At 39.8% G+C, this 21,189-nt stretch overlaps 2 protein-coding genes across 6 annotated transcripts in view; one reads left to right on the forward strand and one right to left on the reverse strand.

Annotated features, from left to right (window-relative positions):
• The window catches only part of Parp14 (poly(ADP-ribose) polymerase family member 14), a 133,107-nt gene that overhangs the window by 31,402 nt on the left and 80,516 nt on the right, over positions 1 to 21,189 (forward strand). Inside the window, exons 13-17 of one of the 3 annotated variants that reach the window (XM_042667641.1) lie at positions 1,476 to 1,679; positions 1,759 to 2,358; positions 4,031 to 4,164; positions 7,105 to 7,279; positions 7,863 to 8,255. The exons of 1 other annotated variant lie outside the window; for it this stretch is intronic. In XM_042667641.1, the coding sequence (XP_042523575.1) occupies positions 1,476 to 1,679; positions 1,759 to 2,358; positions 4,031 to 4,164; positions 7,105 to 7,279; positions 7,863 to 8,152 (1,403 nt within the window). In that variant the 3' untranslated portion in view covers positions 8,153 to 8,255. Of the gene's footprint in view, positions 1 to 1,475; positions 1,680 to 1,758; positions 2,359 to 4,030; positions 4,165 to 7,104; positions 7,280 to 7,862; positions 8,256 to 21,189 lie in introns of those variants that run through there. One more of the 3 variants, XM_042667649.1, reaches the window with a different exon arrangement.
• LOC122097186 (HSPB1-associated protein 1-like) overlaps positions 10,868 to 21,189 on the reverse strand; it is a 33,463-nt gene continuing 23,141 nt past the window's right edge. For all 3 annotated transcript variants that reach the window (XM_042667700.1, XM_042667708.1, XM_042667691.1), the window contains 5 exons: positions 18,102 to 18,238; positions 16,275 to 16,446; positions 13,109 to 13,192; positions 11,551 to 11,661; positions 10,868 to 11,427 (listed from right to left, as the gene is read on the reverse strand). In XM_042667700.1, coding sequence (XP_042523634.1) covers positions 10,894 to 11,427; positions 11,551 to 11,661; positions 13,109 to 13,192; positions 16,275 to 16,446; positions 18,102 to 18,238 — 1,038 coding nt within the window. In that variant the 3' untranslated portion in view covers positions 10,868 to 10,893. The remainder of the gene's footprint in view (positions 11,428 to 11,550; positions 11,662 to 13,108; positions 13,193 to 16,274; positions 16,447 to 18,101; positions 18,239 to 21,189) is intronic.

The following is a 21,189-nucleotide window of genomic DNA, read 5'->3' on the forward strand; positions in this document are numbered from 1 at the left end:
AATGGAGGTGAATACCATCAAAATGGATAATCCAAGTGGATTTTGAGTCTTATCTACAACCTAGCTTGGCCAGAGGACTTTTACATTGCTTATCATGAGACTTTTTGAGCTACCATTCATGTGAGACCACTTCTGACACTGGAAAAAGACTCTTCATTATCTTACATGGCTTTCACTGAGATGTACAATATGGAATTGTCCAAAAAGGGAATGGATCTGCTTAGTGACTTCCTTGAGCTAAACTCTCATTGAGTGTGAGAGAAAAAGCCTTTTTGGAGCCCCCATGACCAGCTTAAGTACAAACAATTATAGATTATAACAAATAGATAACAGTTTTAGGTGATCTTACCAATTTACCTTAATTACCAAATTACCTTAATTCAAATCAGGTCCCAACAGATATTTGGAGAATAACAATACATGCATAAATTCGAGTGATGACAGAATCAAAAAATTCTGCTTTTCTCCTCTAGGAGATGGTGTTTATATATATATTTTTCTTCTTCTTCTTCTTCTTTTTTTTTTTTTTTGCTGGTCATGGGGCCTGAACTCTGGGTCTGGGCACTGTCCCTCAGCTCTTCAGCTCAAGGCTAGTGCTCTACCACTGGAGCCACAGCGCCACTTCCAGCTTTTTCTGTTTATGTGGTGCTGAGGAATCGAACCCAGGGCCTCATGCTTGCAAGGCAAGTGCTCTACCGCTGAGCCACCTTCCCAACCTCCTCCTCCTCCTCTTCTTCTTCTTCTTCTTCTTCTTCTTCTTCTTCTTCTTCTTCTTCTTCTTCTTCTTCTTCTTCTTCTTCTTCTTCTTCTTCTTCTTCTTCTTCGTCTTCGTCTTCGTCTTCGTCTTCTTCGTCTTCTTCGTCTTCTTTGTCTTTGTCTTCTTCTTCTTCTTCTTTTTATGGCTCTTTTCAGACTTGTGAGGCAAGAAGAGAGGCTACCTGCTCTCTATAACAGGAAGGAAGGAATGCAGTAAGCTGGGATCAGCTAAACAAGGCAACATGAATAGCACAAATAAGAAGTTAGGTTTTAGGTCCTATGTTGGAGTGCTGGTTTAAGACATCCTGAAACTAGGGCTGGGAAGGTGGCTCAGTGGTAGAGCGCTTGCCTTGCATGCACAAGGCCCTGGGTTCGATTCCTCAGCACCACATAAGCAAAAAGAAAAAAGCCAGAAATGGTGCTGTGGCTTAAGTGGTAGAGCGCTAGCCTTGAGCTGAAGAGCTGAGGGACAGCGCACAGGCCCAGAGTTCAGGCCCCATGACCAGACCAAAAAAAAAAAAAAAGACATCCTGAAACTAAAATTACCACTGCATCTAGGACTTCAAAAGTGCTTGGTGATGGATGCACTGTTAGACAGTTTACCACTGATGAAACAGAGCTGTGAAGCAGGCATTTATTCAGTGAGAATAATTTCTTCCTAAGTCTTTATCAGTTGGACCTTTTCTTTCTCATGTTATTTTTATTATTTGCTTTTCCAGGAAGTGCTAACCAAGAACCAGATAAAGTTGCTGAAGCCATAATTGATGCCATTGAAAAATATGTCCAGAAAGGATTGATTCGATCTGTGAAAAAAGTTAAAGTTGTTATCTTTCTGCCCCAATTAGTGGATGTGTTTTATGCCAACATGAAAAAAAGAGAAGGGTCTCAGGCTTCTCAGCCATCTGTGATGTCTAAAATTGCCTGTGAGTTATTTGAATTTATGAAATGCATATTCCTATATTGCCTGTTGCATAGTAAATAGCTAATCTGTTTTTCTCTTAGCTTTTTTAGGTATTCCAAAGCAGTCTTCCAAAAATCAGAAACCATTGATTTTGGAAAGAAAAACAGAAGTGACAACTTTCCGAGTATGTGGTAAAGATGCAAGCTCTGTGGACAACACTATCTCCTGGATGAAGAAGCTGATTGAAGAAGAGCAATGTCTCTACACCAATGAAGATGAGTGTATCAAAGACTTTGGTGTAAAGGAAGTTCAGAAACTGAATGAGCTGCAGAGAAATTTAAATATCAACATTTCTCTGGACCAGACGAGACCTCTGATCAAGATTTTGGGACTTAGCAGAGATGTGATGAAGGCTAGAGATGAAATTGAGGAAATGATCAAGAGCTTTAGATTGGCCAAAGAAAAGGAAAGCCATGCAGAGTCTATCAGTGAATTTATACAATGGCAATATGAGGACAATAGCACTTTTCATAATTTTGATAAGATAACAAATCTGCAATTGGAGCATGCAAAGAAAGCAAAGGACAAGAGTACTGTTGTCAAAATTAATAATCAGGACTACACACTGAACTTGAACACATGCATTGCCACTGGTCCAAATGGACAGAGCTTAATGGTTCAGCGCCTCACAAAACCCGAAGGTGAGTCCAAGTTTCATCCTTTGCATGCACTATTTTATACATGTGTTGGGATTATTTTATACATACATTTTCTTTTATACTTACATCCATTTTTATACATTCCATTTTATACATACATCATATTTAAAGTTAGGTAAAAGTCAGGTATCCCTAATGGAATAGAAAACATAAAAACTTGATCTCTGAGTTTAAATACTTAACATATACTCATGCCTGCAATTCCAGCTACTAGGAGGCAGAGATCTGAGGATCACAGTTCAAAAGCCAGTCCAAGCAGATAAATCTGTGAGACTCTTAGAAAAAAGCCAGAAGTGGTGATGTAGCTCAAGTGACAGAACACTATCCTTGAGCACAAAGAGGTTCAGGGACAATACCCAGGTCCTGAGTTCAAGCCTCAGGCCCAGCATAATCATCATCATCATCATCATCATCATCATCATCAACATCATCATCATCATCAATATACAGTCAAGAAAACATAGCATGGATGTGTTCAATAGCTTTAGGAGGACACACCTAATAGTACCAGTTGGCCATACCTTGAATTTCTCTGAGTCTCTAGGGTTAGAATGTTCCCAGCTGCCATTCTGCCTGGTAAGTACTGGTTGCTTCATTCAGAGCAAGGAAAACAGTAAGCTTAAAAACAAAAGTGGCCCAAAGCTTCTAAGAACAAAAGGCCAAAGGGTCATAAATGGAGAGGAAGGAGAGGACAGCCTGGTCAAAGAGTGGGCCCTCAATCAATGTGAGCAGTGACACAGGGATAAGCCTGCTTCTACTCCCACAAGCCACCACTGCCTTGAACAGCAGGTTCCTGGATGCATACATCAACAGCCTGCCAATCTCCTCTTGGATCAAATCTCCAGGGAGGGAAGGCCAGTTGTGTATAGCTACTCCTGCCTGTCAACCATATAAGACCCCAAAGACAACGGGTAACCTGACTTCCTGTACAATACATTCATCTCTTGTGAGATGAGCATGAATGAAGTCTTCAGATTCTGAGCAATGACAGGTCGTGTGTAGTGTTCTGCTTACCTGGTAGGAGACAGGTGTCACACCATAACCTACCTCTTAAGGATGTCATAAAGAAGAGTGAGAAAGCTGATATAGAGTGTCCTGTGCTGACAGTGGTAGTAAGGCATTGTGTCAAAAATCCATGCATAGGCAAAACTCCGGGACTATTTAAATCACAGTTAGGAAATAATGTTTTGTTTCATTGCAGCGGAGTAGAGACTGTCATGGAAAAGCATGTGATTTGAGCTGGCCCAGCAGTTCTCAGATTTTAACATGATCAACTTGTAAGATACCCACATATAGCTTCTATCCTTTCAAACTCCAGATCCAATACCTCTGCGGCTTTCTGCAGGGAGGGTTACTGGAAACAGGACACAGACACATGCTTAGGCAGTCTATCTACTACTGTACAAAACTTCAGTCCCCCCTTTTCCATCTTACCCCCCCCCCTTTTTTTAAAAAAAAAAAAAAGCATTCCAGTTACATCTTGACTGAGGTCCATGTTATAAAACACCTCCTAGAAAGAAAGGGAATTTCTTGAACACATAGAATTAGGAGGTTATAACACTGGAATACTGGTGGTATTCAATTTTCTGAAGCATGTGGGAGTGTTCCAGGGACAACAGGGGTGAGGGGTGATCCTTAAATGTCTACTTTGTAGTTGCCATCCCTGCAAACTGGAGTGACATGAAGCAGCAGAATTTGTGTGTGGTTGAGCTGCAACCTGGTGATTCAGAATACAACAAGGTGGCAGACAAGTTTAATGAGACCTGCTCAATGTTCATCATAGAAAAGGTAAGCCTGCTACTGTCATAGAGTTTTCTGATGGTACAAATAATAAATGTTAGCACAGTCCTGTATAAACACATTCAATGCACTTCCTAGTGTGTTCATTATTTAGAAATACAATTTTATGGGAATCAGATTTTAGATTTTACTCATGTCACCAGAATTGTTGAACATGATGATGTTTGTGTCAGTTTTTCAATGTAACAGATGGCCATATGATGTGAGGCTAATCAAAATATATACCACATTTACTTTGCAAAGCAGATAATAAAAATTTAATACTATGTCTTCTAAGTTTGGCCTTGTACCTGACCTTCCCAGGCCAGGGCTCATGCAATCAAGAATTGTATGCTGAGTACACTCACTGCAAATGACAAGTTCATGAGTTCATGTTTAGGTTTTCAACTAAAATTTAATATCATAGACATTTTTCTTAATTGATATTTATTTGGCTCTTAGTAACACTAAGGTACTTATTTTATCCTGTACAATACATAAAATTATTTTAAAACTATACCAAATTATTATTAGTAATATTAAAAAAGCAACATTCCCTTCCCATGTCTATTTTCCATGCTTTTTCCTTTTTCTTTTTTTTTTTTTGTCAGTTGTAGGGCTTGAACTAAGAGCCTGGGCACTGTCCCTGAGATTTTCTGCTCAAGGCTAGTACTCTACCACTTTGAGCTCTCTTTCCTGCCTAGACTTTGAATTGAGATACTCAAATCTCAGCCTCCTGAGTAGCTAGGACTACAGGTGTGAGCCACCAGCTCCTGGCTTAATCTTTTTAACTATGTACTTAAGATGTGTTTTGTCTCCCACTCAAGTACTAAACAGGCCTCACTCTATTTAGCTTCTGAGATCAAGGTGGTATGGCTATAGACTTGATGTGTGTGTGTGTGTGTGTGTGTGCGTGCGCGTGTGCGTGCACTTGCTAGTACTGAGGCTTAGTACCAGGGGTAGGTACTATACTTTAGCTTTTTCACTCAAGGCTAGTGGCTTGCCACTTGAGCCACAGCTTCAGTTCCAGCTTGTTAGTAGAGATATGAACTTTGCTGGTAGGCTGGCTTCCATCCTTGATCCTCAGATCTCAGACTCCTGAGTAGCTAGGATTACTGGTAGAAGCCACTGGTACATGCCAAGCTCTCTTAAGCTGTGTTTCATAATGGCAACATATACTTGAATTGTTCATCCTTTCGTTAAAGTTCCTAATTGGCTTACTATATTTACTGATATTTAGATTTTAAAATTTCACATTAATCTTTATTTTCCATTTAACACACATATCCATTGCTCTCTTTTCTGCTGTCATTTGGATTAAGCATTCCACTATTTTATACTCTGCTCTATTAGATTGTGGGCTATTTATGTTATTTGATTCATTCTTTGATTACTCTAGAAACAATGTTTATCCTGACTTATGAAATGCTAATGTAAATCAATATGTTTATCATTTTCTAGATAATGTAATTACCTTTGAATCCTTTAAGCGCCATTTATCTGCCATTTATCTAAGGGCTAGTTTTAGTTTTCTGAAGACATTTACTTTTTTCTCACTGTATATCAAAACTGCATTTCCATGCAGGATCATTTTTATCTAGAGCTAGTACTTCTTATAATGTTGATCTAGTTGTAAACTTGCTTCAGATTTTGTCTGAAAAACATCTTTCTTGCATCCTCATTCTCTAAAGGATAACTTTGCTGGGTATAGAATTCTCTTTGATAGTTATTTTCTTTAGGCAGTTAGAAGAGATCATTCTCTTTTGACTTTTGTGTTTCATTTTGTACTTTCCTTGTCTCTGAGAGCTTGGCTCATCAAATCCCTATGTCCTTCAAATAGACCTTTTCCTTCCCCAGATCATCTAGTAGTTGAAAAAAACTATGTGCTTAGTAAAGTTTCTAAAAATGTAAGAAATAATGGTTTAAATTTTAGAACTGAAAGGCCAAGGAACTAAGAAATGTTTTACAATCTAAGGAAAAATTTAAAGGTATAAAAAAATCAAGTTAAATACAGAAAATTTGAGTTAACAGGAAACAGAATAGATGTAGTCAGAATAACTGGAAATTTAGCTGTGAAGAGGAAATAATGTTTAAGTCACAAAGAAGCTCAACAAAATGTGTGATAATGTCGAGACTTTTTACTAGAGGAAACAGTATCAAATCAAAAATAAACCCCTAAAAACTGCAGCAATGGGAGAAAGAACCAGATGAAGGCAGATTAATACTGTTAGGCCTGACAGTTCTGTAGAATAGAAAGATTCTGAAAGCTTGAAACCTTTCATGTCTGCTTTTCTATGAGGGACTGTAGCCATATTTATCCACTTCTTATACGTTCTAGGACAAGTTTTTTAAACTGGCAAGAGGCAAAGTAACAGAAAGGTAGACAGCACCAGCAGCAGTTACTGGAGTGCACATAAAAAGTTGAGATTTGCCAGAAGCCAATGATTCATGCCTGTAATCCTAGCTACTCAGGAGGCTGAGATTTGAGGATCATTGTTGGAAGCCAGCCCAGAAGGAAAGTCTGTGATATTCTCATCTCCAATAAACTACCAAAAAAGCTGGAAGTGGAACTGTGCCTCAAATGTTAAGAGTACTACCCTTAAGCAAAAGAAGCTAAGGGACAGTATCCAAGCCCTGAGTTCACACCCAAGGGCCAGCAAAAAAGAAGTAAGATAGGAGAGGAAGAGTCAGCAAAGTTCATATAACTACTTAAGATACTGGACTTTTTCTTGTGTGGTATATAAAAATATTAAAGATTAAGCCAAGATTCAATCCAATGTCCATTTGTATGAAACACTGAATCTAAGATTTCTGAAAGAGGAAACTATATCAGCTGGCATTGAATTTGTTGAGTGTAATTTTTTATGAAAACCAGTGACCATGTTTTGTTTCCTATACTTTGGCAAGTGTCATCAACTCTAGCAATTTTTTTTTTTTATTCATTTGTAGATCGAAAGGATCCAAAACTTAGGTCTCTGGAATAGCTATCAGGCAAAGAAAAAAACCATTGATGCCAAGAATGGCCACCAAAGGAATGAGAGGCTGCTCTTCCATGGGACAGATATTAACTCTGTGCCACATGTCAATGAAAATGGCTTTAACCGCAGCTATGCAGGGAAGAACGGTAAGGAATCCAGGACTCTGACTGCTCCCCACTGAGGTTTCAGCTATGGTAACTCAAGCTGGCTAGGAACGCGAATTTCCACTGTTTTCCCCATACTTGGCCAGTTATCAATGCAACTTTCATGATAGGTCTCACTCTATTTCCTTTGGCCTATCTGGTCCTGAGATGTGGAATATTTGATTTCTAAAAATGAACCCTCCCCCCACAAAATGCTTAAATATTCTTTTACATTGTTTGATGTACTGGGACAACATGTCAAATTGTCCCCACAAAATGCTTAAATATTCTTTTACATTGTTTGATGTACTGGGACAACATGTCAAATTGTACGCTATACTGGAATTATTTTCTTTTTTGCCGGTCCTGGGGCTTGAACTCTGGGCCTGGGCACAGCTCCTGAGCTTCTTTTTGCTCAAGGCTTGCATTCTACCACTTAAGCCACAGCACCACTTCCAGCTTTTTCTGTGTATGTGGTACTGGGAATTGAACCCAGGGCTTCATGCATATGAAGCAAGCACTCTACCAGTGAGCCACATTCCCAGCCTATAATGAAATTATTTTAAAGTACTTTTTCTCTTCACAGCTGTATGCTATGGAAAGGGAACCTATTTTGCTGTTAATGCCAGTTATTCTGCCAATGACACATACTCCAGGCCAGATGCAAATGGGAAAAAACACATCTACTACGTTCGAGTACTTGTTGGAGAATATACACTCGGAAATCAATCATACATTGTGCCTCCTGCAAAGAACCCTCAAAATCCTACTGACCTGTACGACACTGTCGTAGATAATGTTCACAGACCAAGCTTATTTGTGGTATTTTATGACTACCAAGCATACCCAGAGTATCTTATTACTTTTAGACAGTAATATTTTGGAGTCCTTTTCCAAAAGAACCCCAAAGTCAAGATACAGTATTTTTCTCCATTAACTTTTTCTAAGACTAAATTAACATCACTCTTTGTCACTGAAATCAGTTTTCTGAGCTTCTCTTCATAAAGGAATGAATCAATATTGAGAGAAAATACATCGACAGATGTATAGTTACAATTGTGTGTCCACAACTTACCTGTCTTCACACTGCCCAGTATGTGATGCCAGCTACACCTTCAGTGAAAGTGAAATCCTTCTTTGCTAAGATTAATCAACTCTAAGGTTTTATTTTTTATGTTTTTTGGGTCTGGTCGTGGGGCCTGTACTCTGGGTCTGGGCACTGTCCCTCAGCTCTTCAGCTCAAGGCTAGCGCTCTAACACTTGAGCCACAACGCCACTTCCGGCTTTTTTTTCTTTTTGCTTATGTGGTGCTGAGGAATCGAACCCCGGGCCTCAGGCATGCAAGGCAAGCGCTCTACCACTGAGCCACCTTCCCAGCCCCAACTCTAAGGTTTATTAAATGCCTTATTTCCCTTGGCAGCCTAGCTTTGGATGATTTTAAAGCCTTGTGTATAACCAAAGGAATTAAGCAGTCATATTGCTATTTTGCTAATTTAATACCTATGCAATGGCAAAATTGTTTTTCCTAATTCCTCAGGGAAATTGCAGATTTGAACATCACTCATTAAATACCTCGTTTACGCAGGTGATAGAATAAGTGCTTTTTATGCATTATTTTATTCCCATGATTAGTCCTAAAATGTAAATACTATATCCAAAGGCTGAGGAGACATGCTCAGAGTGCAAGAAGGTTCTTTGTCTGAGGTCAGCTAAACAGGAATCCTTAGAACCAGCTACGGAGTCTTTGCTGCCTGTCACATCCAGCCTTTCACTGAAGAACATGGCCTCCAATGATGCCACTGCCTCAAAATATCTCAGATGATATGTGAGACACCCCCATATTTCCTTGCCTATTTATTTCCTCTGGATTTGGTTTCCACTGCCTCTTTTTCTTTTTTCCCCCCTTCAATCGTGGGGCTTGAACTCTGGGCCTAGGCACTGTCCCTGACCTCTTCAGCTAAAGGCAAGCGCTCTACCACTTAAGCCACAGCGCCACTTCCTTTGCTTAATTGGCGATAAGAGTCTCACCGACTTTCCTGCCCGGGCTTGCTTTGAACTACAATTCCCAGATGTCAGCCTTCTGAGTAGCTAGGATTACAGGTGTGAGTCACTGGTCCTTTTATACCAAGGCCTTAACTTTCTCGTGAGGTCTCTGCAGATCAAAAACTAAGTGGAATGAGAGGCTTTGTCTCAGCGGAACTTTCATTTTTCTTATCTCTGTCTATCCTAAGTACTTTCTGTATCAGGCCAAGTACCTATGAAGACTAATTGAAAAAGCCTTATGATAAATATACTTATCACAAAAAAGAATACTTTTCTGAAAAGTTTCAGGAAATACTACTTAGGCTTACTATTATAATTCACTGAAATTATGTACAGATAATTTTGAAGTTCTATCCTTTTCTATTCTAGTCTATGTGGATTCTTGCATACTGAATTGAGTTTGGCTAATAAGCCATAAATAGCAAACAGGAGTTATCTGAAAAGATAGATAAATTTCTACAATAGGAACATGTCAAATAAAAGTTACAGCACTTTTTACCATTGGCCACAACATATTCTGCCCCAAAGCATTTTGATGAAGTACTGACAAAGATTTCTATCATATTTTCTCAGTCAAATAATGAACATATGTCACCAAGAACCATACCCTTGTGGAGTTATTACATTCTGATTGGGGAAGACAGACAATGAATGATCAAATAAATGGGTAAATACACAGTGGTTAGTCTAGCATGTTCTTTGGTTGGCCTTGGACCAACTTAGTTCTTAGAATAACTACACAGCTATCTGTCTTTGGGAGGGTAAGGGGAAGCACAGAAATGGAGGGACAAAGGGTGAACAAATGCAGCGGTGGTACTCACTAGACCCTATATTGAAAATGAACTATAACTTGTGAGTGAGGATGTGAGGGAAAAACTGGGAGAGGGTAAGGGAAGGGGTGACATTGTCCAAAAAGAAACGTGCTCTTTACCTGACTTATGTATTCTGTATATCTCCTTTATAATAACAATTAAAATGAAAAAAGAATAATTATATAATGTACTATCCTGAATTAGAGACAGACTGACATGATTCTGTTCAAGTCCTCTCCTAGAAACAGTATACTTGAATGCTTTACATTTTCTGCAAAGGGATAGATTGTGGATATATTTGATTTTCTATACTATACAGTCTCTGTGATGATGTAACTCTGCCACTGCACTTCTAAAGATGTCATAGATAATATGAAATGCAAAGCATGGAGTAGGTCTTCCAATAAACTTTCTTCATGAAAACAAGCAGCAGATTGATCCCAGGATGAAGCTGATGGAGGCTGCTTCCTGCTGGGAATACTGGGAAATTACAATTAAGGTAGTCTGGAAGGATGAGATGGAGGAGGAAAGGCAAAGGAACCTAGGACAGCAAGCTTACTAAAAGAGCAATGCACCTGACTACAAACTGAAATTGCGTCACACACTTGTAATCCTAACACTCAGGAGCCTAAGAGACAGGAGAGAATTATGAGGTTAAAGTCAGCTTCTGAATTCATAATCTCATATAGTGAGATTCTGCTAAGAAAAAGAAGAATAAAAACCACAGAAAACAATGTTTAAAAAATACTTTTTCATGTTATTTCATATTTTTTTCCCTTGTATCAAAAGTTGTGCAACCATCCTGGTTACTTGTGGGTTCACTACACAGTCCAGCAAGTCGTCTGTGGAGATGAACACTGAGGGAGGGGCCGTGGTGCTGTTAGAGGCAATTGACTCCTCCACAGCATTGTCACGTTGTTTGATCATCAGTTGCCTCCTGGTGCAGGACGGTTTTGGAAAGAGTTCCTCATCTTTGCAGACAAATCCTCTGCCATTGCTTTCAAATACGTCTCTTCTTTCTGAAGAGAGTTCTTCAGAGTTCGGTGTGACAGGCACCAGATGAGGACCAAAGGGGCTTGCTGCCCCCTGCGTTGTGGTTCCCATGGTTACACTCTGGCTGTGTGTGTCCTTTACCTCCATGGGGCTGTTCATGCTTAGTTCATCCTTTCTAAGGTTCTCCCCATGTGTTCCTACTACTTGAATTTCTCCTACTTTAGATGTTCTGTAATGGTCAAAAAAGGCAGAAACAGCTCCATTTAAATAGTGGCAATTGACTTCATGGGATGTTTCTTCCACCTGAGGATAAAGACAAACCCTTCAGGATGCTAGCATACACTTAGGAAAAGTAAAAATGAATGTATTATCTAGGCTGATTCACCATAGGAATCCAAAGCCACAATGAAATCCAGAACCGCCTACCTCAGTGGGGTTTAGCCAGGCACTGGTATTGTGTGGGTTCTCCGCAGTTTTCAGTGCACACACCAGCATCCGGGTGATTGCCTCTTCCACTCGGGCTAGGTGGTCTTCTTCCTAAGTTAGACTAAAAAAACACAACAACAACAACAAACCTCTTTTTTTTTTTGGTCAGTCATGGGGCTTGAACTCTGGGCTTGGGCTCTGTCCCTGTGCTCTTCAGCTAAAGGTGAGTGCTCTATGGCTTGAGCCACAGAACCACTTCCAACAACAAATCTCTTAAGCACTTGTCTCTCACTTTTTGGTCTAAAAGAGAATATAGACTCTTTTAACAGTGTTCTCTGTTCTCATTAATTCAAGCTTTGTGACAGAATGAATATGCTAATGGCAGAACTATGATATTTGTATTCAGTATCATCTGCCATCTGGAACAGATGTAGAATAGACCAATAGGCAAATTTAAGTGTGTATTTTGTCAGTAAGTCATATGCCTTCAGTATAAGCCACCTTTGTGCTTTCCCCCCCATTCTTTAACATGTTTAACATTTTCAAAAAGTATCATCACACAAAAGAATACCTCTTATGGAATTAGAAAAGCAAATTATTTGAGGGTCAGAGAAAAGTTGTAAACACGCTTCACTCTAAGAATGAGGTGAACAGGCTGGGAAAGCAGATCAGCAATACAGAGTTTACTATGCAGAATGTCTGTGTTAGATCCCTTTGACTGGGGGTTATGAAGGAGAAGTGGGTAGCCATCCAAACATAGCTCTCCCAAGCTACTACATGTATACACTGTAGCGTTAATGATAAATGACAGCAAAAGCACCAACTCCTATTAATCAAAAACATAAAAGGGGGAAAACCACAACCTGACATCTGTAATATACGTAATTAATACAGATATATAGATACTGATGTAGAAAGAGAATGGACAGGGTCAGGTGGTAGAACAGATGCTTATTCCGTTTGACTACATGAATGAAAAGGTGAGAGTACCAGTCAGGAGAGACTATGACCCAAAGAGAAAAAGAGAAGAGCCTAGGAAATCACAAAAGAAGTAACTGGACATCTGAAAAACCACAGAGTAACAGAAAGATGACACAGAAAAAATTAGGAAACAGTCCAAAGCTCCAACCTCAGCTCCCATGTGGACAGTGTAAACCTAAGCCACAACCACAGGTAATCCAGGGGACTCTGGCAAGCAGACTGCAATCACTAGTGAATGGATAAACCCACAGTTCTTTCAAGCCTTAAATCCAGTGCAGGAACTCTATTGTGCCTCTTTTGGCAGGCTAGTATTTGAGAAGGAAGCCATTTTATCAACCCCTCCTTCATGATCTTGGAGAGTCATAGCCAGATACTATCTTGGGGGGGGGGGGGGGGAGGTGGAGGGGCTCTGAGGCCCTGAAACAAGGAACAATAATAGCTCAGGGAGTTTGGGGACAGGGACAAAAACACTGCAGTCCAAACAAGGTCATCCTGGTATATTGGCCAGCAAATTCATCACCAAATTGTATATCTTCAGCGCAGAGATTTTATTTTTAAAAGAACAACAAAAAAGTACCAGCTCAATCCATGAATTTATACTGACGCTGACAGGATCGATGGATTCTACGTAATGCCACCAGTGTCTGGGAACAAACAGAACCTGAAAAACCAAACAAAAAATAGCACAATTATGGGATGTTTCATTTTTATGTCAGTCAGATCTGATGAGGCTGCTAGGAAAGAAGAAACACCAAAAAACCCATGGAATTGAAGGAAAGAGGAAACAAACAAAAACCCCACAATCTGTTTTTCCTTGTCATTATTTTTTAATTGACAAGTTCACATGCCAGCTTTTCTACTCTTCTTAATGCCATTGTCTACATTTACATTTTACTGAAGGCTTTTGAGAGTCTAATTTTTCCTCCTTTCTGCTGCAAAACAATTGTCCAAATTCTGAGAAAGGAGAGAAAAAAAATCTGAGAAATGTGAAAATAGAGGACTTCTCTTCCGTCATTTTACAGTTCAAGAGCAGCTGGTGAGAAAATAATGGGACTGGTGGGTGCCATTATAGAAATGGTAAATGTGAGAAGTCTCCAAGTAGAAGAGGCAGGCCTCAACTAGGGCAGTCAAGAGTAAGAGGTCCAGAGAAAGAGTGACTTGAATCAGAACAAGGGGAGGAACTAGATAAAGAAAAGAATGAGACTATGTTAGGAAGGAGAAAAGCTGGCACTGCTGAGACCCAGCAAGGCCAGTGCCCCTACTGCCCAGGAGGTACCGGGCAGTAAGAGAAGAGAAAAAATGAGGTCCAGTGAAGATCCTGAATTCAGAGACAGTTAGTGGGTTTTAACCTATAGGCGTTACATTTTGAATAAAAGGATGGTTAAAATTGTGACATTAGGAGAGTCTGCAAAGAATATTCTCACATGGTCCATTTACTGAGTGTTTAAGATCTAGATAGGCAGGGTCACTAGACTGAAAAGTAATGGGCAGAGTCAAGGATCATGGAGGTAATGGGCAGCTTTTAGGCTTTGGAATGAGAAAATTAGTGGCACTTGGGTAAGAAATGGTAAGATAATTGCTCATAGGAGCATATGAGGGACAATGAGTAAGAGGTGGTTTTTCCTGGAGTTGAAGGTTTGGTTGGCAATGTATAGGGGGTGGTACAACCGTGAATAGGTAGATGTTAGGTCACTGAGGGTTGCCCAGGAAAGAATAATGAGACACAGTCCCTTCTGTCCTCTTTTTGTTTCTTCTTTCTGTCGGTTGTGGGGCTTGAACTCTGGGCCTGGGCACTGTCCCTCAGCTCTTCAGCTCAAGGCAAGCGCTCTACTATTGGAGCCACAGCGCCACTTCCAGTCTTCTGGTGGTTAACTGGAGATAAGAGACTCACAGATTTTCTTGCCCGGGCTGGCTTTGAACTATGTTCCTCCGATCTCAGCCTCCTGAGTAGCTAGGATTACAGGCATGAGCCACTGGTGCCCAGTCCTTCCATCCTCTTTTGTTGCCTGCTGACAAGAGGTAAGCACTCAACTCCATGGCATACTCCCACCACAATGTACTGTGCTGCCAAGGCCCAAAGCAACATAGCTGAAAATCCATGAAACAAAACTTCTGAGGCAAAATAAGTTACATATATATGGATGGATGGATGGATGGATTTTTTTGTGCTCTAGTACTGGGGCTTGGACTCAGGCCCTGGTAATTTCACTTGGCTCTTTTACTCAAAAATGGATCTTTATCACTTAAGCCATACCTTTACTTCCAACTTCCTACTGGTTAATTGGAGATAAGAGTCTCACAGATTTTTCTGCCCAAGATGTCTTTGAACTATAGTTCTTAGATATAAGCTTCTTGAGTAGGTAGGATTACAGGAATAAGCCACTGGCATGCTTCTTTTTCATTAAATTGATTTTCTCAGGTATTTTTTTTTTCTGTCATTACCGTGACAGCAAGCTGACTAATAAAGAAGTCATGAATATCCTAGCATAATAAAGTGGTGAGAGAGAGCCATCTTATGGTGGATTAAAGAACAAACAGGATTAAAAAAACCTGATACAAGACAAACCCATCATTTAAATTTGGCTATTAAAGATGAAATAAAAAATGAACTAGAAACTAGTTTATACCCATTAGAAAGCTATAAGAATTACAGTAATAAAAAGCAGCAAGTGTTGGAGATGTGAAGAAATGTAAAAACACAGCCAAACTAACTATATGAGGCATTAATTCTACTCCTAAGTATGTACCCAAGAGGCTTGAAAACAAAGGCTTTCTCTAACAGCTAACACAGGAAAGTTCATAACAGTAATGTTGATAATATCCAATGTTCATAATACCCAATGTGATTAACCGGTAAATGAATGAAATGGATAAATACATGTAGTATATTTTACACATGGGAGTGATGGAAGGTACACAGGCAATGGAGAGGGAGAACTAAGGGTATTAAGTCTCTTCAAGAGATAAAGAAGCTGAGTATGGGAATATATGCCTGTAATCCCATGTGGCGATGGAGACAGCATGACCACAATTTGGGGGCCAGACAGAAATACATAGCAAGACCCTGTCTCAAGTCATAACCACACACCCGCACACCTGCGCGCACGTTCCCACACACACACAACAAAACAAACAACCCAAGATCTTTCAGAGTAAACTATCATTCAGCAAGTGCTAATGTTGTAAGGGAATTTTTACCCACAGGGTCACAGAATTAGAAATGCTAGAAATAGTCACCCATTCTTTCTCAAAACCAAACTATTCTCAATTCATTCTGCCTCTGTTGGCTGACTATCCAAATGCATTCCAATGCACATTTATGTGTCTGGGTTTAATTCTGTTACACCTGAACAGACATGAACTGTGAAAAAATGTTCTGGTAACTGTGCCTTGAAGTTTTCTCTTAACCTGAATGAAAATGGTTTTGTGGGCTGTCTTCCTTCAAAGTCTACTCTCCTCACCCACAGGAGGCGCTATGTTTCCGTCACCTGTTACAGATGAGACAGCTACCTCAGAACAGCAGAACAACATGAGGAAACCATTCTTTTTTTAAAAAAAACTTTTTTTAAAAATTTTTTTTATTTTTGCTTATGCGGTGCTGGGGAATCGAACCCAGGGCCTCATGCATGCAAGGCAAGTGCTCTACCATTGAGCCACCTTCCCAGCCCCGAGGAAACCATTCTTGTCTGCACTGGGGGCAAACACATGGCACCAATGGTGTCCTCTGACAGAGAGGTCATTACCTGTCCTGGGCACAGCGTGACCACATGTCTCTGAGCTTTCTGGAACTGAGGGAAACGTTGTAAATCAGGATTGACCACATTGACTTTACTGAACACACTAGATTCTTCATACGGGATTCGGGTTGGATAAAGGAAAGGTGTATCTTCAGGAGGAAAGAGATGCCATCTTTTCCTAATACCAAGAAAAAAAAAGATACAAGTTAGTGTTCTCAACTTGAGACAAAAAGGTAAGAAATTAGCAAATCAATGTTCATTTTTACTCCTTCAAGTTCAAAACCAAGGAACATATTGTCAGCGTCCTCCTGGCCTCTTACTCAGAGCTGCTCTCTAACTCATCTGCTGAAAATGACTCACTGGCCAGTCTCTTTCCTTGCTGGGAAGACTCATTCCTATCTCAGATCAAAGTTTTCCTTCTCATGTATTTTTCTCCTTGGTTTGAGTTTTGTTCTTTCTGATGTAATGAATATCTATCTATCTATCTATCTATCTATCAGATAGTCATGGGTTAGAGATGTAGCTCAGTGGTAAAGTGATTGCCTAGCATGCACAAGGTCCTGATTCAGTTCAACAACAAAGCAAACAAGCAGTCAAAAGAAAATCAGGTAGTCATTTTATATCCAAAGATTAAGCTCACCCCCTGTATTCAGGATCATAATTTATGTCAGCCTGGGTATAAATAGGAGCCCCAAAAGGCCTAAAATGTGGCTCAAGTGACAGAATGCTTATCTAGCAAGCATAAGGTCCAGAGTCCATAATCCAAGACTGCAGAAATTAATGACAATGATAATAACAATAGTAATGGTAATAATACAGAAAAAGGATTGTTTTATCAAGTTTACATTTTTTACTATAGTTTTCAACAATTCATCTTATTACATCTTATCAAAACATATAAATGCATTTGTAGCACTGTTAAAATCATGAAACTAAATATGAGGAAGTTCATATACTGCTAACAATGCCTCAGAAGAAGTTAACTAACCTTCTAGTTAAACTCTACAGTAGTTGGGTGTGCTCTAATCCCAACAACCAGGAGGTTGAGGCAGGAAAACTAGGAGTTAAGAACTAGCCTGAGCTACATAGTGAGTTCTAGGCTAGCCTTAGCTACATAACAAGATCTTGTCTCAAAGAAAAATCAAGTATCAATATCAATGATAAAAACAACTTAAAAAAAAACTACAGTGTACAGGAATATGGTTTCAAGGGGATCCCTGTTGAGGAAAACTGAACTGGAGGTATGGCTTGAGAGATAGAACACCAGTTGTGTGTGTGGGGGGGGGGGGGGGGGTGGCGGGAAACACAGAAATAACTGAGTTCAAGCCCCAGTACCAGCACACACATAATATACCACAGACTTTTAGCCCCTTTATTTCATAGGGACAACAGACAGATGAAGATTAAAACAACAAAAACAAAAACTGATCTATGGCAATAATATCTGGTGATGGGTCAACTGGAGGGCACAAACTACAGTTGAGAAGGAACAGGTGCCCTGACTACCCCTTGAGAGGTCCAAGGAACACAGGGAAACCTCCTGTGAGCCTCCTGTGTGCTACTCAAAGCACACATATAAATACTCTTAAGAGAGAAAGCTAGGGCCAGCTGAACTGGGAACTCTGGAGACAATTCTGATCATGGTTAAGACACAGAAACCAATTCAATTGTTCCCCTCACTTCACATGGGAAAGAGAGAACATGGTGGAAAAGCTATGCCTAGCACAAAGCAGATGGACAGGATGAAGCTGTGACTAAGACGCAGAATCCTGTCATTCCTTTTCTGTTTGCTCACATCACACTCAGGCACGTACTTGCAAACATATGCATTACCTTCCTTGTACCTGGAATACTAGGTTGCAACCATAAGAGTCCAGATGACAGGGGGTATGGGCTCCCAGGGAGCCAATCCACAAGGTACTCTCTTGTCCATTTCTTCCAGGAAATCCAAAGTCAGACCATATCACGTCCTGTTTTGAAATAAAATTATAATCCACCAAGAACAAACCAGTCATCTGTTATGTCAGAGTTGAGCATTTCTTTTGCATATCCACTTATATATAGTTCCCTATATAGAGAAAGCTACAGATAGAGGAGGTACAGTGTCCAGGGCAGGCCATGAATTTTGTTTTAAGCAAAAAAAGAAAAGCAAAAGTAACCTCACTTCTAGGAGTCACTCAACAAACATTTACTGACTACTTACATCATGCCATGAACTTTTCTGGAGGCTTGTGATCAACCAGTGACCAAACAGACCAAAACAAAATCCCATCCAGATGAAGCTTACATCTGTTGCAGACACTAAACAACAGGTGCAATTCTGCAGCCACCTGGGGGAATGGTTCAGGCAGTGGAAATATGGCTGAAGCTCAACTTAGGACCCCTGGGTCCTTGAAGCAGTACCAATATTTGTGGATATAAACAATTTATTACTTTTGTACTTTTATGACCACATTAAGAAGCCTTCTCTCCAAAAGACTAGCAGTCTTTTAAAACTAATGTGCCAGAACTGTAGCTCATATCTACTAAAACTAAAGCAGAATCTCCAACTAGGGATGTCATACAGCTTTTTTTTTCTTGTAATGCTACTGGGACTTCCACTCAGGACCTCTTACTTTCACTTGGCTTTTTTGCTCAAGGCTGACACTCAATCACTTGAGCCATACCTCTACTTCTAGATCTGAGGATCATGGATCAAAGCCAGGCTGGGCAGGAAAGTCTGTGTGACTCTTATCTCCAATTAACCACCAGAAAACCACAAGTGGCACTGTGGCTCAAGATGTAGAGTGCTTACCTTGAGCATTAAAGCTGAGGGACAGCACTCAGGCCCAGAGTTCAAAGCCCCACAATCAACAAAAAAAGGTCTGGATTTTTACTGGTGTGGTGGCACATGCCTATAATCCTAGCATTCAGGAGGCTAAGAGAGGAGAATAATAGGTTTGAGGTCAGCTTGGGCTAAGTAGCTAATTCAAGGTCATCCTGAGCAATAAAAAGACCCTTTCTTGAGAGAGAGTGTGTGTATGTGGAGGAAACAGAAATAGAGAGAGGAGAAAGATGAGAAGGAAAAGAGAAGAGAGGAGACAAGAGGAGAGGAGAGAGGGAGGGAGAGAGAGAAAGAGAGTGCGCAAGAGAGAGAGAAAGAAAGATAGCAAAAGAGCACACGCGCTGAGATTTCCTTCCCAGTTGAGTCCAGCTATTTATGGGTAGTGAAATGTCTGAAACAATCCAGGACAAAAGGGAATCTTCCTTGAGTCTTTGTAAGAACAAGGAACCTAGTTAGGGCTACTGTATGTGCTTGGTGTGGCAACACATCCTGGAATCTACTCTGACATCCATTCAAAAGCTGGAAAAGTCTCTAGACATTATCTATCCCTGGAAAATGCTATTTTATAGCATCCCTGAGAAAGAGCAACCAAGTGTCTGGTTGACAGCTTTCTACAAAAGCAGTATGACTTCCTGTAGCTTCCAGGAGTATCTCAGATCTGCTTCCTCCTCCCCCTTCCCCCTCCACTAAACTCAGGGTCTGGGCACTGTCTCTGAGCCTCTTTGTTGGGCTCAAGGCTAGAGTCTTACGGGGACCTTTCTGCCTAGGCTGGCTTTGAACCATGACCCTCAGACTCCTGAGAAACTAGGATTACAGGCATGAGCCACTGGTGCCCTGCTCAGTTCTGCTTTATATAGATACAGAGAATAAGTATCTTTTCTCCCAAAATTATTGTCTTTAAATTATCTGAAAAAGATGCCATGCTTTTCCTTTTTTTTTTTTAACCTACAAGTGGAAGCATTATGTTTTTTTCTCTAAGAAGCTCTATTTTAACTTCTTTGTCAAAAGAAAGGTGGCTACAAATGGAAGCCTGGGTAGTACCTTGGACATGGATTGTACTGGGCTATCATACTATAATGCACTGGCAGACAGTGATTTTATTTTTAAGCAATTGAACTATACCAAGGCTAATGTGGGGCCTTCCTGTATTGTCTTTTGAACTGTTGACTAATTGTGTCTTTAGCTTTGATTTGCAAACAGCTTTTAGGCAACATCCATGGAGCCCTACATTTATCCCCCTTAAATTTAATCTTACTGGTTTTTGCCTGGTGTCCTGTGTTTTATCCATCCTAACATCACAGCTAGACAGCTATTTTCAACTGCTATCAAATCTTCTCAACCTATTTATTGAATCTTACAGGAGACTAGGCCTATATCTCATTTACTCTTCAGACTGAAAGTAGTTTTATCTATTTAACATATAGAGAAATTAAGGAACAGTACTGTCCTCTTAACGGTGCTGTGGAACAATGTGTAAAACAATGTGTAGACAGTTCTGGTTGTCACACATATTGGAAAGGAGCACCACTGGCACTAAATGGATGGGGGCCTAAGATGTAGCTCAACACAACAAAAAAGGTGCAACGTGCAGAGTTTGCACAATGCTGAAAAATCTGCTTGCAATTATCCAGATTAGAATGCTATTTAACTTATCACCAAAGAGAGTTTGCATGGTTTTAATATATATTGAATTTAATACTTTGTTTTTATAATTTTATCAAGAGCTGTTTATTGTTTTCAAAAATTGAGTTACTTCCAGCATAAACTCATGACTTATCACGATTTTATATAAATATATTTATGTATAATTTATATATATATATATATATATATATATATAGTATTAAGCCCTTATTTCTACATGTTAAATGTAAAATGTTGGATTCAGTGAAATTTAATCTAAATGTTTTCCTATAGAATCTTTTTCTCCTAGGCAAGTCCAAGTACCTCATTGGTTCACTTATCTTCCAGTATAGTCATAAGTGACACATTAGATACACATCTGTTTAAATCTCCTTTGCTTTAGACTATGGGCATTCTAGTTTTTTTTTAACTGCACATGAAGGTAATTATAGACATGTCAAAATTACATTTCAG

Source organism: Dipodomys spectabilis, unplaced genomic scaffold (assembly GCF_019054845.1).
Source record: "Dipodomys spectabilis isolate Male_0828 unplaced genomic scaffold, ASM1905484v1 ptg000017l, whole genome shotgun sequence".
In the NCBI taxonomy this organism is placed as follows: domain Eukaryota; kingdom Metazoa; phylum Chordata; class Mammalia; order Rodentia; family Heteromyidae; genus Dipodomys; species Dipodomys spectabilis.